The sequence below is a fragment of the Dama dama genome, chromosome 23 (genome assembly GCF_033118175.1).
Source record: "Dama dama isolate Ldn47 chromosome 23, ASM3311817v1, whole genome shotgun sequence".
NCBI classification, from domain to species: Eukaryota; Metazoa; Chordata; class Mammalia; order Artiodactyla; family Cervidae; genus Dama; species Dama dama.
In genome coordinates, this window is record NC_083703.1 from 12,729,462 (window position 1) to 12,745,369 (window position 15,908).

The 15,908-nt window shown below is 38.8% G+C and overlaps 1 protein-coding gene and 1 pseudogene across 1 annotated transcript in view; both read right to left on the reverse strand.

Annotated features, from left to right (window-relative positions):
- Window positions 1–746: 746 nt before the first annotated feature.
- LOC133045275 (putative ankyrin repeat domain-containing protein 19) overlaps window positions 747–15,908 on the reverse strand; it is a 49,523-nt gene continuing 34,361 nt past the window's right edge. Inside the window, 2 exon segments of the mRNA XM_061127561.1 lie at window positions 747–941; window positions 9,105–9,256. Coding sequence (XP_060983544.1) covers window positions 875–941; window positions 9,105–9,256 — 219 coding nt within the window. The 3' untranslated portion in view covers window positions 747–874.
- Window positions 3,364–4,475, reverse strand: LOC133044582 (mediator of RNA polymerase II transcription subunit 4-like; annotated as a pseudogene).

The following is a 15,908-nucleotide window of genomic DNA, read 5'->3' on the forward strand; positions in this document are numbered from 1 at the left end:
CTTACTTTTCCTTCTGCTTCCTCATTTTCATACTGACACATTCTCTCTTCTAAATGATTGCATTTGTTGATTAACTCCTTGTTTCTTTCCTCCAGCATCAGACGTTGTTTCCCACTTTCAGCATGAAGTTTTCTCACCATCTGCTGAAAATGGTCTTGGATGCTAATGACTGTCTTCTCTTTACTGTCAGCTTTTTTTTGTGCATCATCCAAGTGCTGTCGGAGCAACATATTTTCACTCTGGAGTTGAGATAATCTCTCCTCTAAGGATTCCTGCTTTCCAAGGTTTTCATTCACTTTGCCTTGTTCATTCTGGTCCATGTGTTCAATTTCCTGCTTTTGACACTCTGCTTGGCGTAGGTCTCTCTGGACACATTCTAACTTCAAAGTCTTTCCTCTGAGATCATCTCTCGTCTGATGCGGCTTCATTTTTAGCTTATTGAATTTACTTTCCACTTTAGGAAGTTGCTGGGAAGCCGTCTCCCTGTTACTTTTCAGCTTAGTCACACGGCACTTCATTGGGTCCTGCAAGCATAACCTCTCATCGTGTGCTTTCTGGAAGGCAAGTTCCAGGTCTCTCTGTGATGTCTGACCTTGCTCATGATCGTGAATGGCAGCAGCCAGTCTAGAACGGTAGGATTCCACTTTTGTCTCCCGTCTGGGTCTGCTTTGTCTATTGTTCTCCAGCTCAGAGTTGAGCATTGTATTCTCAGCTCCCAGAACAGTAAGCTGACCAGTATACTGGAATATAGTCTGTGTGAATATTTCCTCTATCGATTTCATTGCCTGTTGAAGATTTTCAATATCCTCAGAATATTTCTTCTCATTTTCCCAATTCTGATTTTTTACTGCATCTATTTCCAGTCTTAGGCTGGCTATTTCATCTTGCAGCATGTGGTATTTGCGTAACAGACCTTTGGCTTTTCTACCACTATCAGAAACCTAAGTGAAACAAAGGAAACTTGTAGTTAGTACTCAGTAAAATGACATTTCATTATTTCCTCCGAAATGAAACACTAACCTGTATGTTTATACAATGAAAAGACCACAACAAGTGGCTCTCCAAACAGAAAAATAAAGGTTTGATACAAACCTCAAACTTCATACAAGCAGAAACTTCCAAAGGTTCAAAAACTTAATTGAAGACAATGAATCCATGAAAGGAGAAAGACATTCCAAGCGACTTTTCAAGAAGCTCAGAACTGAAAAGGCTTTTTCTGAACCACAGCGAAGCCAGAAGGCATAAAATAAAAGATTTATAGATTTGAGTACACTTAAAACTTGCACCTGATGTGGAATATTTATACAATGGAAAACTACATAGCCATGAAAAAGAATGAAATAATGCAATATGCATCAACAGAGGTGGACCTAGACATTATCACACTATGTGAGGTAAGTCAGACAAAGACAAATAGTATACCATACTGCTAATATGTGTGGAATCTAAACTGAATTTATTTACCAAACAGAAAGAGACTCACAAACATAGAAAACAAACTTATGGTCACCATGGGGGAAAGGAGGGTAGGGGAAGGGATAAATAAGGAGGTTGGGTTTAACATACACCATTATATACAGACACGTGTATATAAAATAACCAATAGGATCTACTGTACAACATTACGGAGAAGGCAATGGCACCCCACTCCAGTACTCTTGCCTAGAAAATCCCATGGACGGAGGAGCCTGGTGGGCTGCAGCCCATGGGGTCGCGAAGAGTCGGACATGACTGAGAGACTTTACTTTCACTTTTCACTTTTATGCACTGGAGAAGGAAATGGCGACCCACTCCAGGGTTCTTGCCTGGAGAATCCCAGGGATGGGGTCGCACAGAGTTGGACACGACTAAAGTGACTTAGCAGTAGCAGCACAACATTAGAAACTACACTTAACATTCTACAAGAAGAATCTGAAAAGGAATATGTGTATGTGTTTGTGTGTGTGTGTGTGTGTGTGTGTGTGTGTGTGTGTGTGATATTCACTCAGTCATATCCAACTCTTTGCAACGCCACAGACTGTAGCCCGCCAGGCGCCTCTGTCCATGGAATTCCCCAAGCAAGAATACTGGAGAGGGCGCCAGTTTCTTCTCCAGGGGATCTTCCCAACCCAAGGATCGAACCCAGGTCTCCTGCTTTGCGCGTGGATTCTTTACAGTCTGAGCCAGCAGGGAAGCCCCATGTACATAATATACACACGCACATATATATATGTCTGAATCACTGTGCTGTATACCTGAAACTGACGCAATATTGTAAATCAACTGTGATTCAATAACCACCACCACTCGCTGCCTTTAAAAACACTGCATCTGATAGCTCCTACACAGCTACTTCACAGCAAGAGCTTTAGCTCTGTATATATTTAAATAGATTATATTTTGTAAAGAAATTGTTTTCTTGAGAAAATGCTACCTCTCTAACATTTTAGTAGGCAATTACAGACATATCTATTGACAACTGTTTAAGCACTTCTACAAACATCAATTAACTCATTAGCGATAATGATTCTGGAAAGGAAGAAGTTAAAACTATGTAAGTAAGCTTCAGGCTTTTCACCAGGTCTTCTGACTCTACTAGTCCTCTTATATCAAACCACAGTCACTTCTCTAGTACAAACATATCAATACAAAATAATCCTCCTATTTCATTCATGGTACATACACTAATGGTAAAAAAGGTAAAATTTAGAGAGCTCTTAGAAAATCATGAGATGGTTTTCTGCTGCAGTAACTTTCATTATCTCTTCATATTGTTTAAAATAGTAAGATGGGGGAATACAATGAGAAACATAATTATCACTAAATGTATACTATGGCATATCTATCACTGTTTTCAAAAGTCCCTTGTACTGAAGGAGGACACTACACAGAGCAGAGGGTTCATTTTCTCAGATGTGCAAGAATGACTTCCAAAGTATGGTCTCTGAACTGCCTGTACTTTTCCTCCTTACCTTCAGTGGAAGTGGTAAATTAACCTAATGATCAAGGAAGGGAAATCACTACTAAATGCCAGCACAGCTACTGTTAGTAGCAAGTTTTTTTTTTACTTTTTTTTCCTTGGTGGGAGGGGACTTTTGTAAGTTTATTCCAAAGAAACAATTTTTTAAAGTGTACAAAAGTATTTTTACAACTGATGTTGCAGGGTTTTTTTTACAAACAAAAATTAGTTTATTTACAAAAAATACAATAATTACAAAGAGTATAAATTGAGATGATGTCTCCTCTTCCTCTGACAAAAAGTAATAGCCTTTACTTTCAGATGAGGGTTTCTGTTATATAATGCACACTGAGTGGTCAGCTGCTCTTGTTTATGCTTTTCTAAATAACAGCAGGAGGTCTACTAATGATAGGTACGTAGGTCATTTCCCTCAAATCTTATTTCCAGTACTATGCACAAGTCCAACACAATTGGAACAGAACAAGGTAAGACAGCATTGAACTGAAAAAGCTTTACCCCAACAGTAAAGTGTGATTTTTCTTTAAGTATTAACCTAGTGGTTTAGAACTGAAACCTAATTTTTGGCTTTAAAAAAAAAAAGTCCATTATGATTTTTAATGGGCAGAACAATTCTACAGCCAACATCACCTGGCTAGCTTTCCACATTGCCATTTAAGAAACAGATTTCTATAGTATTCAATTCTGTGTGCTTTTCATCTTACGGTTTCTAATCAGAGTCACTGCTGCTGCTTGAGGAGTCCGTTGACATAACCTCTACATCATCCTCGTTTTCTTTGTTGTGCCCTGGAGGTTCCAACAGAAAGTCATGACTGTGGTTTGGTGGCAACATGTTCATCGCCATGTCATTTGACTGCCAGGGATACTGTGGAGCAAGGACATCTGGCACTCTGCCCGCTGCAAGTGCGTCCCCTGGGAGATGACCATTTACTCCATTAGTGGAAGGATTGTTCATCTGACCCAGATTGTTCTCATCTCCAAATCAGTTGGGTATGGTCTCCGTGGGTCCCCTGGGACCCAGGTCAGTGGGGCACACACAGCATTACTTGCACTAATCCTATGTGCATACTTAATTATTTCTTCAGAGGAAATAGCACCTTTTCTTGCTTTTTCTATTGACTTGAGTTTTTCTTTTGCTTGGTTAACAGCTGTTGCCAGTATCTGTTCTGCTTCCTTTAGGTGTTTTTGTAGTTGCTGAATATCACTCTCTCTCTTTTCTACTTCTTTTTCTAAAACTTGCATTTCATGATGGATTTTTCCCTGATTAAGTGCCAATTTCATTAGCTCCTGAAATTCCCCATCTCTGTGAATTAACAACTCCAGGACCTGGTTCTCCTCTCCAGACTGTAGCAACTTTTGGTTTCTCGAAATTGCCAGCATTTCTATAAGTTCTCTCGACAAGACCTCCAGATCTTCCAGCGCTGCAGCAGCCGCTCTCGCGTGCTCTTACCGCCGGCAGCTCCTAAGCCGCCGCCCGGCCGCTCCTTCTCCTTCTCGCCGCTCGATGCCGCCGCCATGCTGCCCACAGACCCTGATGTTGCAGTTTTTACAAACTGAAAAACTGTAAACGATGTGAAAAGGCCGTTGACAGGGCACTGGTTACAGAAACGAGAGTGGAGCCGGGGGCGGGCTCTGACTGAGACACCGGAGGTGACGCGGCCGAGGAGGGACGCACACGCTCCCCGCAGACGACATGTGCGCAGCGCAGGCGACGGGGGGCACACGCGGTCGGCCTGGCCTAAACCGCAGTCAGGGTGCCTGCTCCTTCGAGATTTTTTTGAGATTAATTCCTATGGAAAATATTAAAGGCCTCTCCTTGGATGAGGCCAAGGTGTGTCCCTACCTGACTGCTGTAGACAAATGGATTTGAATTACAAATAGCACTTTCCCAAGCTCTTCCCGAGGGCTTTTCGTTGTGGGGGATCTGCTGCTAGGACCTCAGGGATGAGACCCCGTCCGTGTTGGAGAGGGACATTGGGTGGGGGAGTGAGTTCCTCTGCTCTGAGATGCCACTCGAGAGCTCTGCAGAAAGAAGGACAATCAACTTCAAGAGCGTCTGGTTTCTACCAACTGCTGGAAAAATCCACGGGGGACATTCGTGCACTTCGCAAGGACGCCAGTTAAACACACGTGTCCTTGAGGACTCTACTGTGAGGGAGAACCCAGCTGGGAAAGCTGGAGCCAGCTCTGAGCTGTTCATGGGGCAGGTGGACTGGAGGGCTGACGGGCACAGAGGGAGGGGGTCCACGACCCTCAGCCACCTGCCAGATGGCAAGGGGGAATTTTTAGAGTAAAGCATGTCGCCATCCTCGGAAGCACTTTCAGATGACTGAGTTAAGTCATCAAGGTCATTCACATAATTAATTTGGTCTTTGACCTACACATAAATAATACTGTTTCCCAATGTCCTTAAAATATGTATAAAATATACCAAGTGTACAAAGGTGATAAATATCTTAATCAAAGCAAAAGCAGAGGCTTCTTAAAAGAACAGGTTTTTATCAACAGGATAACTTTATCAACAGAGTTTCTAAATTATGTTTTGAAAGTAAATGTCTCTTCAACAAAGGAAGATTTTCTATGTTGCCACTATTCCTTTTACAAACTATTTTTTAGAGGATAATATATTTTAAAGTTAATTTGTTTTTTTTTTTTTTACTTTACCTTCTTCTTTTCATATGCTGTTTTCCTTGCAGGCCTAAAAAAAAAAAAATGATTCTTTTCAGGCTAAAATTTAATAACTCAAAAATATAAACAATACCTAAATGTTTTTTTATGTAACATATTTGTATTCATAAGTAATTTCTATAGAAGGATGAAACAATAAAAAAGTAGCATTAAAGGACAAAGAAAATATATCTGTAATATTAATAAAACATTAAATTTAGATTAAAGGAAAAGAAAAAATCTAATATTACTTGCATTATATGATAGAAGCAGTTTACCAGGGTTTTTTTGCAGTTGTCATTTTTAATAAGAACTAACTTTTATGGCAATAAAACCTATCTCGGAAGTATTCCCTAAGTCCTTATAAGAAAGAAACCCATTTTTTATCACCATTATATTAGCTTTTTGAGGGCTTATTATGCAACGGCTATGCATATTATGCACTTTAATCCTCACGATCATTCTGGGAGAGAGGTAATATATTAGACCCTTTAGATAGGAAGAGATGGAGCAAAGAAAGGCTGAGGAACGTGCCCAGGACCACAGAGCAGTTCACCAAGAGCCCAGAATTCAAACCCAGGGAATCTGGCCTGAACGCTGCTGTTCCAAAATATGCTGAGAAAGTGATATTGAAAAGTCTTTTTAAGTAATATGATACCAAATGAATCTATATTATTATTTCATGTCTAGCTATAACTACAAATGATAATGCTGAATCTTAAAAACATATTTCTAACAAACAAAAAGACTAGATGTAGGCAATATTGGAAATCTACTTTCAATCAAGATTTGTTTTTTGTGAAGAAATTCACCAATACACATTCATTCAACCATTCTGCTGATTCCTTATGCATCTGACATACACTTACTGAGCACATAATATGTGTTAAGGACACTTTTAGTACAGAAAGCATGGTTTTTGTCATTTAGATCTTTATCATCCAAAGTAATAAACTGTAAAAGATTGTGAATTGTTTCTATTGAAAATAAACAAATTTTCTATTGTTTCTATTGAAAATAAATAAATAAAATAAACAAAACTCCCTTTTTCCCTGCAAGCTATAAACAACTATGAAGTTAATATGATGTGATGTTTCAGAGTACCTTACAGAATCACAGCTACCCACGATGATACTATCCACTAGAATCAACAAGGAATGATTAAATCCTATTCAGTATAACCTAAGCATTTGTAAATTCATGATTATATAATTTTTTTAAATGTATGTATGATAGAATTAACTTAAGTAATCATCTACATATTTGTTTACATAAGAATATTACACTTCAGAGCCAATGAACGAGCCCTTACCAAAAACTACATATGAACAGGAGTACATTTGTACATAATAATCATGTACAATAAAAATAATGTACAATTAATTTATTGTAATAGTTTAAAGATTATGTCATACAATCAATAAGCTTTCAAATATTGGAAATGCAAATAAGATTAAACTCAATAGACACTTCCTCCGCTGGCTCATTTCCAAAAGCATACACACTCTACAAGCTCCCCTCTCAACATGAAACAAGAAACTCCTTTCAACTCCACATTCCTCCTCAGTTACCATCCAGGTCTCCATTTCTGGCCCAGGAAATACTCCCTACGGAGCTGTTTACGTGTGTTCACTGCAGTCCAGCTTCCAAGTGGACTCTTTACTGAAACAACTTCCGGCCAAAAGCTCGGATCCTCTCCTTCACCTTTCCGCCGTGTTCATCCAGTAGAGTTGAGGATTCTCTTCTCTTGGCCGGTATGCTATATTATGCTGCTCTATTTCCAGAAGTATTCAGTGCTAATATTTCTTCCCCTAGAAATAAAGAATATGTCCATGTTACCTGCTGTCATCTTGATCCACCTTCCTTAAAATGCTGTCATCGTTCACGTGCAGCAGACCATCAGTCAGTGAATTGGTCTTTTCAAATACTGGTGCAATCACACATTCTTCTGGTGTCCATTTGTCATTGTTCTTTTTCTCTATTTCCTTCCTGGGCACGCCAGGTTCACTACTTGAAAAAATCCACAAAAAAGCCAATGTTTTCAAATAATTCGACTAATAAAGAATAAACAAAAAATTTTTGTAAAATTCCAACTCTTACCCATCTTAAGTCATTGATTAATTCACAAAACAGTTATGAAGTACCAACCATATGCAAGAAAACAAATTCTTCCTTCAAACACAGATACACAATTATGATACAATATGATATGGAAGAGTTGACATATGAAAGTGATAAGTGAAATAAGGAAGGCTTTATGGAAGAAGTGAAGAGAGGAGGTCAAAAGGAAGAGAAAACCGAGAAATCATTCTACTGGGAGATTAGAATGTGAGTACACAGATCAGGCACACGGCATCTGGGTTGTTTCCTAGGAACCTGGAAGGAAAAGTACAAAACACATGAAAGAAAGTAGAGAGATGCATCTGGAAAGACATTGGGAAGAACCTCAAGGGCTATACACTGAAAACCTCAAGTCCACTGGCTAAGCACAGTGATTCTTAGACATGGGAGTCATGATTAGATTTACAGTATATATAATTCTTTGCTTTTAAAAACAGTAATATTTAATCTAGGAATTTCCCTGGTACTCCAGTGCTTAGGAATCTGCCTGCTCATGCAGGGGGCACAGGTTCGATCCCTGGTCAGGGAAGACAGCACATGCCTCATGCAGAGCAATGAATCCTGTCCTCCACAACCACTGAAGCCAGCACCCTAGAGCCCACGCTCAGCATCAAGAGAAGCCACCACAATGAGAAGCCGAAGCACTGCAGCTGCAAAGAAACAGCGCAGCCAAATAAATTACAGAAAAAAAAAAAAAAGAACCTCAAGGAAAAAAGTAACACTTAATTTAGATGGTTTTTAAAATGACATGTGGCACATCCACCATGAAAGAAGAAATCAAATTTAGTGGGGCGGGGGGGCAGTTTACTTGTAAACCACCCACATGATGGGGTGACGTCAGCATCATGGATGAAAGGCAGGTGCCTCATCAGTTCTCCTGCCACCAACAGCAATTTGGCCTCCATCCATGGACATACTCAAAGTGCTAGGAGGAGAAAACTGCCAACCAAGAGGACTCGATCCAGAAAAGTTGTCTTTCAGAAATGAAGGAGAAACAAAAACTTTCCCAGACAAAGCAAACCTGAGGGAGTTCATCACCACTAGTCTCGCCTCATAAGAAATGCTGAAAGAAGTCCTCAAACTGAAATGAAAGGATGCTCATTAGTGACATAAAATAAATTTAAATATACAACACACTGGTTAAGGCAAGTATGCAGTCAAATCCACAATACTCTAATATGTAACATGGTGGTATGTTAACAAAGTAACTAGTATTAAGGCTAAAGGATAAGAGCATTCAAAAATAACTGTATCCCTAGTAAAATATAAAATTCGTAAATCACAAACATTAGCTCAAGTTAGAAATCATTTTACAGGAAAATAACAAATGACCTACTGTTAAATATTGATATAGGCTTACCCATCAGAACCTTTATTCTCCATAGCAGGAAACTCCTGCTTGTTATTTCCTCCACTCTTTCTCTGCTGACTCAATCGACTCTCATCAGCAGCATCGCATACATTGTCTGATACTTCCACTTCACTACTTTTGTGCTTCTTTTCTTCTTCAACCTTTAATGAAAGTTTGACACTAAGAATAATTGCTATGTATTTATTATAAAGATCCTTGTTTTCAATTTATTATTTGACTCAGCATTTGCCTGGATTTTAAGTGATAAAGATATTTTTGTGCTTACATTAATTTTATCACAAGTCACTGAAAGTTTTGTAAAATGTGCTTCTTTCTCTTTGAGGGAAAGAAACAAAATTCCCAAAATTTCAAGAAAGGCTTTCTTACTAAGATACAATTATTCCATCCAGTCTTCCCCATCTGACTGGCAGAGATGGAGAAACAGAAACACACCACATGTGTCCTCTTCAGTCTTTACCACCTGGGTTTTCCAGGGAACAGTCAGATGTGGAGGATGCGACACCTTAGTGCCTCAGAAACAGAAAAGCAGCTTTCTTCTTTCTGCACTAAAGCTATTCTTTCCCCACTGCCTTTTCCAATTCTTTTTTCATTTGGATCCAGGAGACAGCAAAAACCTGATGGTGTTCACTGAAATATGTGAACCAAAGTTTACCAAAACACAAGGAGCAGAATGAAACTGAGGAGGTGTTAGTGTGGAATTCTGGAATATAAGGAATGCTTCCCAATCCCACATTCAATAACCATCCAATTTTATAGCTAGAGGGTATAGAAATAACTATCTATCTTTGCCCCACTATTTACCAGTAGCAGTTTTAAAATCAAAAAAGGTTAAATGAGTTGTTCAAAGCCCCTAAAGTGGCATTCCCTAACATTTTATGGCACCAAAAGAAATGATACAATTCTGTCATCTTGAATCTGATAAAATTAGCAAATGAATTCCTCAAATGAATCAGGTAAGTTAAAAGCGTGACTTTGGCAAAGTAATTTAATTCGTTAATTGGGGGTAGGGTTCATTCTCCTTTTTCTTTACAGGAGAATGGCTACATTTTCCTCTTTTTTTGTCTTACACAGAAGAGCAAGCACGTTTAAACACCTACTACTGAAGAAAGAAAAATCTCACAGCATCTCAAACCTCAGTTTTTCCTTTGGAGATAAACACTTCATTATTTTCTCTGTTTTTTTGCTGAGAGTTTATACTATCTATGGGCTTCCCTGGTGGCTCAGATGTTAAAGAATCTGCTTTCAACGCAGGAGACCTGGCTTCGATCCCTGGGTTGGGAAGATCCCGTGGAGAAGGGAACAGCTATCCACTCCAATGATATTGCGGCCTGGAGAAATCCGTGGACAGGGCAGCCTGGCCAGCTACAGTCCATGGGGTCACAAAGAGTCAGACACGACTGACCAACTCTCACACACACACACACTACCTATGTGACAAAATCACACATGTCAAAACTTACTACATTTTAGTAAACAACAGAGTGAAGCGGTCTCTCTCAAAAGAGACATCTGCGAGTGGTGATTAAAGCATATGTGGGAGTGCATGTATTTGTTATTAAAAACATCCTGAAGTGGCCATGTTGGAAATCTAAGTGCCCAGGGACTGCAGAAAGCAGAGAAGATCACACAGATTCAACTACAATGAAGAGATTAGAGGGAACACGTGTTCATGTCCCTTCTCTCAGTTTCTGCTTTCTTCCCATTCTGTGGAAATACAACTTCTATTTAATCCAACAGAGTCAAAGAAAACAACACTGCAAAACCCTCGTTGATCATACTCCTCAAACACTTTCCTTGGTGCTTATTCTGGCTCAGAAGGTCACATGGGAAGGAGCTAAATGAGTTTCCCAGTCCATATGCAAGACTGACAGAGACAGAATTTGATTGAAGGACAAAAGCTATGAAAAGTTTCCTGAATTCCTATTATGTGGAAGGCAGAAATAATCTATTTCTACACAAGTACCTATTTAGATGACCCCACTTTATTCATAAGTAGAAAATCAAAATGGACCAGATCATCCAGAAAGGGAAAAACCAAAGCAAGAGCAAATGAACCTCTACCTCTTTTGGAAGCTGAATTTTCTCTTTTCCCAAAGCTAACAACACTACTTGTAACATGTCTACTTCATTCTTAAACCTCTCCATATCCTTCTGTCCATTCTTCACTTAGATACACTTTGGATGCTCTGTGACTATTCGGTGGAGGAGAATTCCCATTTTCAAATTCGGGTTCCACGCTTTTGTCGTCTCTAGCACTGCAATTACCTGCATGCAGTAGCTTCTGGAACCAGTCCTGTATTGGTTTGCTTTTCTCATCAGTATTTTTCATGACAGCAGGAGTACCGTGACTTTTTATTTGAATTATGTGTTTCATCTTACCGGAGCAGACAAGCCACAGACTAGACTGACGTGTCTATCCAATGTCTAATTTCCGATTTGTGGGATTTTGCCTCATGTTGTCTGATATTTGCATATCAAACTCTTGGTCTTCTTTCACTTCAAATGTAACTCCCTGCTCCCCTACTTTTTTTATTTTCTGCATCATTATAAAAACTATCCTCATTTTTGATAAACACATGTTCAATATCTAGTTTATCACTTTCAAGGTCTATTTTATTTTCACTGAAACAAAGCTTTGAAGATAACTGACAAGTGTATCCCGGGGACCCATAGTTCATGCGACGAAAAACCATTTTCAAGACTGGGTTCTTTTTGTTCAGGACATACTTGGAATACTAGAGAGACAGATACTCCAAATGCATCTTTCTCCCCGCAATCAGCTATATTATTTGTTGTGTTAGGAGGTATTTCCTTTCTGTTTGCTCCTTCTTTAAGGTGATCATATAGTGGCTCCTCCTTAGGACAGATGATAATTTTGTATTTCTCACAAATTTCACCTAACTTCTGCTTTAAGTCATTTGTGATGGTTCTAACTTCTCTTTCCATTCTAATTTGCCATGTTTGATCCACATTTTTTCATACTTCTCCACACAAGGAGGCCTTGAACATACAGATCTGTCCTGTCTACCACATTCCTTATTTATTTCTGGTTCTTGAGGCAATTTTTGCAGCTGCAAAAGTGGAAGATTAATTGGGTTGATTTGATTTTCAGGTGTCTTTTCTGTCAGGGTACATGTGTGCAAAATAATGTAATCCTTAACTAATCCAGCATGGATAAATAAAAGTCAGAAAATCATTAAAATTTCACTGTTAAACGTCTTAATTTATATGTAACCACTCACAAATCACCAGATCACAACTAAGAAGTGAAAAATAACTTGCTTTACCGGAAAATAGGAGAAAAACATTAACTTACAAACCTAATTTTGTCACTGCTTGACTGAATTAAACAATTCATACATGTTAAATCTACCAAAAATGAATTAGATGATTTTTAATGTTATAAATGCTTCTTCCCTTAAAAATAGTTCACCTCACAATACCGTATATGGGGAGTCCCCACAGCATGTCTGTTAAGGTTTTTGGTTTTCTTTTTTAAGGACTAATATCTGGAGAACAGACAAATTTTATATGACCAGGAGCCAAACTCAATTAACACTAATCAGAAAGAGGAAGCAATTCCTAAATTTTCATGTAAATTATATATTATGATAGTGCTATACATCAATACATACTGCCTGCTTACATTCAGTTATGTGTGTGCTAGGTTGTGTCTTACTCTCTGCGACCCCAAGGACTGTAGTCCACCAGGCTCCTCTGGCCATGGGGATTCTCCAAGCAAGAAGACTTCAGTGGGTTGCCACACCCTCCTCAACCCATGCCTTCCCAACCCAGGCGTCGAATCCAGGTCTCCCACATTGCAGGCGGATTCTTTCTGTCTGAGCCGCCAGGGAAGCCCGACAACACTGGAGTGGGTACCCTATCCCTTCTCCAGGGAAATTTCTCGACCCAGGAATTGAAACGGGGTCTCCTGCACTGCAGGCAGATTCTTTACCAGATGAGCTACCCAGGAAGCCCCAACATTCAGTTATATTATGTTCTAATATCCACCAAAGAAAGTGGATAAAGCATTTTTTGTACTATCTACTGATTTCCCACCCTGAAAAGAAATAAATTCGAACGTTATTATTTGTACCCTAAAAACAAAGGTTCAATCTAGAAGGTTCGATTCTCTTAATAGGCAACTGGGTTGATTCTATGACCCCAATCTCTCCCTGAATGTTCATCCCTAAGTCGATTATGCCGAGATCACAGGCAGAATGAATCTTTCATCTTGACGTCAGTGACTGGCGATTTCAATGGAAAACCTTCAGCCACTGGGAATGATTTCTCTTTACATGTATCTAGGTCAGGGGCCATCATACTGTTCAGAATTTCAACTGCTTAATCTTACGATTCAGTCTTTGATATCACCTTCTTAATCATGTAATCAAGTTATAAAAATGGAAAAAGTAAACAAGTCAGGAAATTTTTTTCCCTCAATTCCAAAGACGAGCTATAAATTATAATAGATTCTAACAGTATTTTAAGTTGTATAATTAAAGTGCTATAGAACCTATTAAATTATTATCTATCAATTCTAAAAGGGTAATTTTGAAAGGCAATTTTATTTGTTATGGACTCTGTTATGCACTGTATTGTATTGGTAAAGCATAGAAAATGGAATTAAACCAGAAATTTTAATTTATAGTTTTACTTGCCTGTGAATCGTTATTGTCATTTCCATGAAGTTTTCCTTGTTCTTCCTCTAACATCACTTCCACATCTAGTTCTCCTGACAAATCTGCATGTTTAGTTAAAATTACTTAGAATATTTAGATAAAAGACATAATCTTTATTTAAAACAGATTTAAAACATTGTACCAAATGACAGCTTAAGTCGAAATTTATCTTCAGATGAATATTTACTTGTTTAAGAAATACTTCCAATGAACAAAAACTTCAACAAACCATCTGAGAAACACCAGATGTCACCAGGATACAGGCACACAAACACCTCAAAGCTTCATTCATGAATTCATCCAAGCATCAGCGAAAAAAACACTCAGAAACCAAACAAGGTTTCAAAATACAGGACAGACATATAAAGTCACAGTATATTCTCTTCTCTACTTCATCACAGTACCTTTTAACAACATGCCAAGCTTCAACTGCATTATTCTTCTTAGTTTACAAATTCCTGTTACTTTTTACGCTTTTATCAATTCCTTCATCTGAAATGCTTCCCTGTGCTCTTCTGACAAATTACTTTTCATCTTTTCAGACTCAACCTGCTTTGTGAAGTTGCCCTTGATTACAGCTATCTTTCCCCAGATAAACAGCTATCTCTTTCCTTGTAGCTACCTTAGTACTTTTTCTGGTGTATCTTTATAGACCTCTCTAGTGATAGATATACATCTAAACTGTAAATTATTTCTTGACATGTCTATTCTCTTGGCTTCTAGACTGCAGAGGACAAGCTGTTAAAAATCACCTTAGTATAAATAGTCTTTATTTTTCTCAATAATTAAGTATCTACCTAGATCTCACAAAGAGTCTCAGAGTTCTAAGTATAATCCTGCTATCCACTCTCAGATGTATGCTAAATACTAGCTGAAACAAACTTGCTTCCTCCAAACTCTCTTTGTTATTTATTATACTCCTATGGTCAGAGGGAGAACGCAGACACCTTGCTAAGAGGTAGTGTTTGGCTGTAGGTTGCATAAAAGGAGTCAGCACAAGGTAGGTTTTGCCACAAACTCAAATCCGGATCCGTCAGAATGATGGTAAGGCCGTGCCCAGGTGGCGCACGGCTGAGTGCCCTGGGCTTCTGCATTACCTTGTTTGCTTTCTCTGTTTTCTGGCAGTGGAGACTGGCCCGGGTGATGGGGCATGGAATTCCCTACCAGAAACATCGCTGCGTTTTTCATCTTTTCTTTATCTGTTGCGGTCTTCTGTCCGAGTTCTGTGGGTGCTGACTGATTTCTGGTCACTGATTGGGACACCAACGGACGCCGATCATCAGCTTTCAAATGCCTGGCTCTTTGACAAGTCTCACTACTGAGGCTCAAACTAGTCGAATCCCAGTCTGAAAAATGTGAAAACAAAGTCTCCATTTATCAGGATCTGAGGAAGAAACAACTCTGACTACCTCGTACCAAGTCTTTCTTCAGAGACTCAATCCCACTTCCTCCTTCCCCTGAAACTCACTACTCCTTCAGAGGTTACTCTCTCTTACCTGTCACTGTCATTCATGAAGAGATGTTACCTAGTGTGTCTCATTTCTTCTACTTTTTACTTTTCTAGTATTACTTTGATTCACTCAATCTTTATTACATACTCTGTATTTCATAATAACTTTATTATTTTCCTTCAACATACAAATATTTTATTAACAAAATTTATCTCTAATTTATTTTATGTTTAATTTTGCATGATGATTTTGTGTCTTCTAGAGACCATGGTTTTAAAAACACTTTTAATGAATGGTACTACTTTAATTAATGGTAGAAGCCTAGACAACGTATTATAAAGCAAAGACATCACTTTGCTGACAAAGGTCCATACAGTCAAAGGTCTGTTGTTTTCAGTAGTCACATGTGAGAGTTGGACCATAAAGAAGACTGAGTGCCGAAGAATTGATGCTTTCAAATTGTGGTGCTGGAGAGACTCTTGAGAGTCCCCTGGACAGCAAAGAGATCAAACCAGTCAATCCTAAGGGAGATCAACCCTGAATATTCATTGGAAGGACTGATGCTGAAGCTGAAGCTTCAATACTTTGCGCACCTGATGCGAACAGCTGGCTCACTGGAACAGCACCTGATGCTGGGAAAGACTGAGGGCAGGATGAGA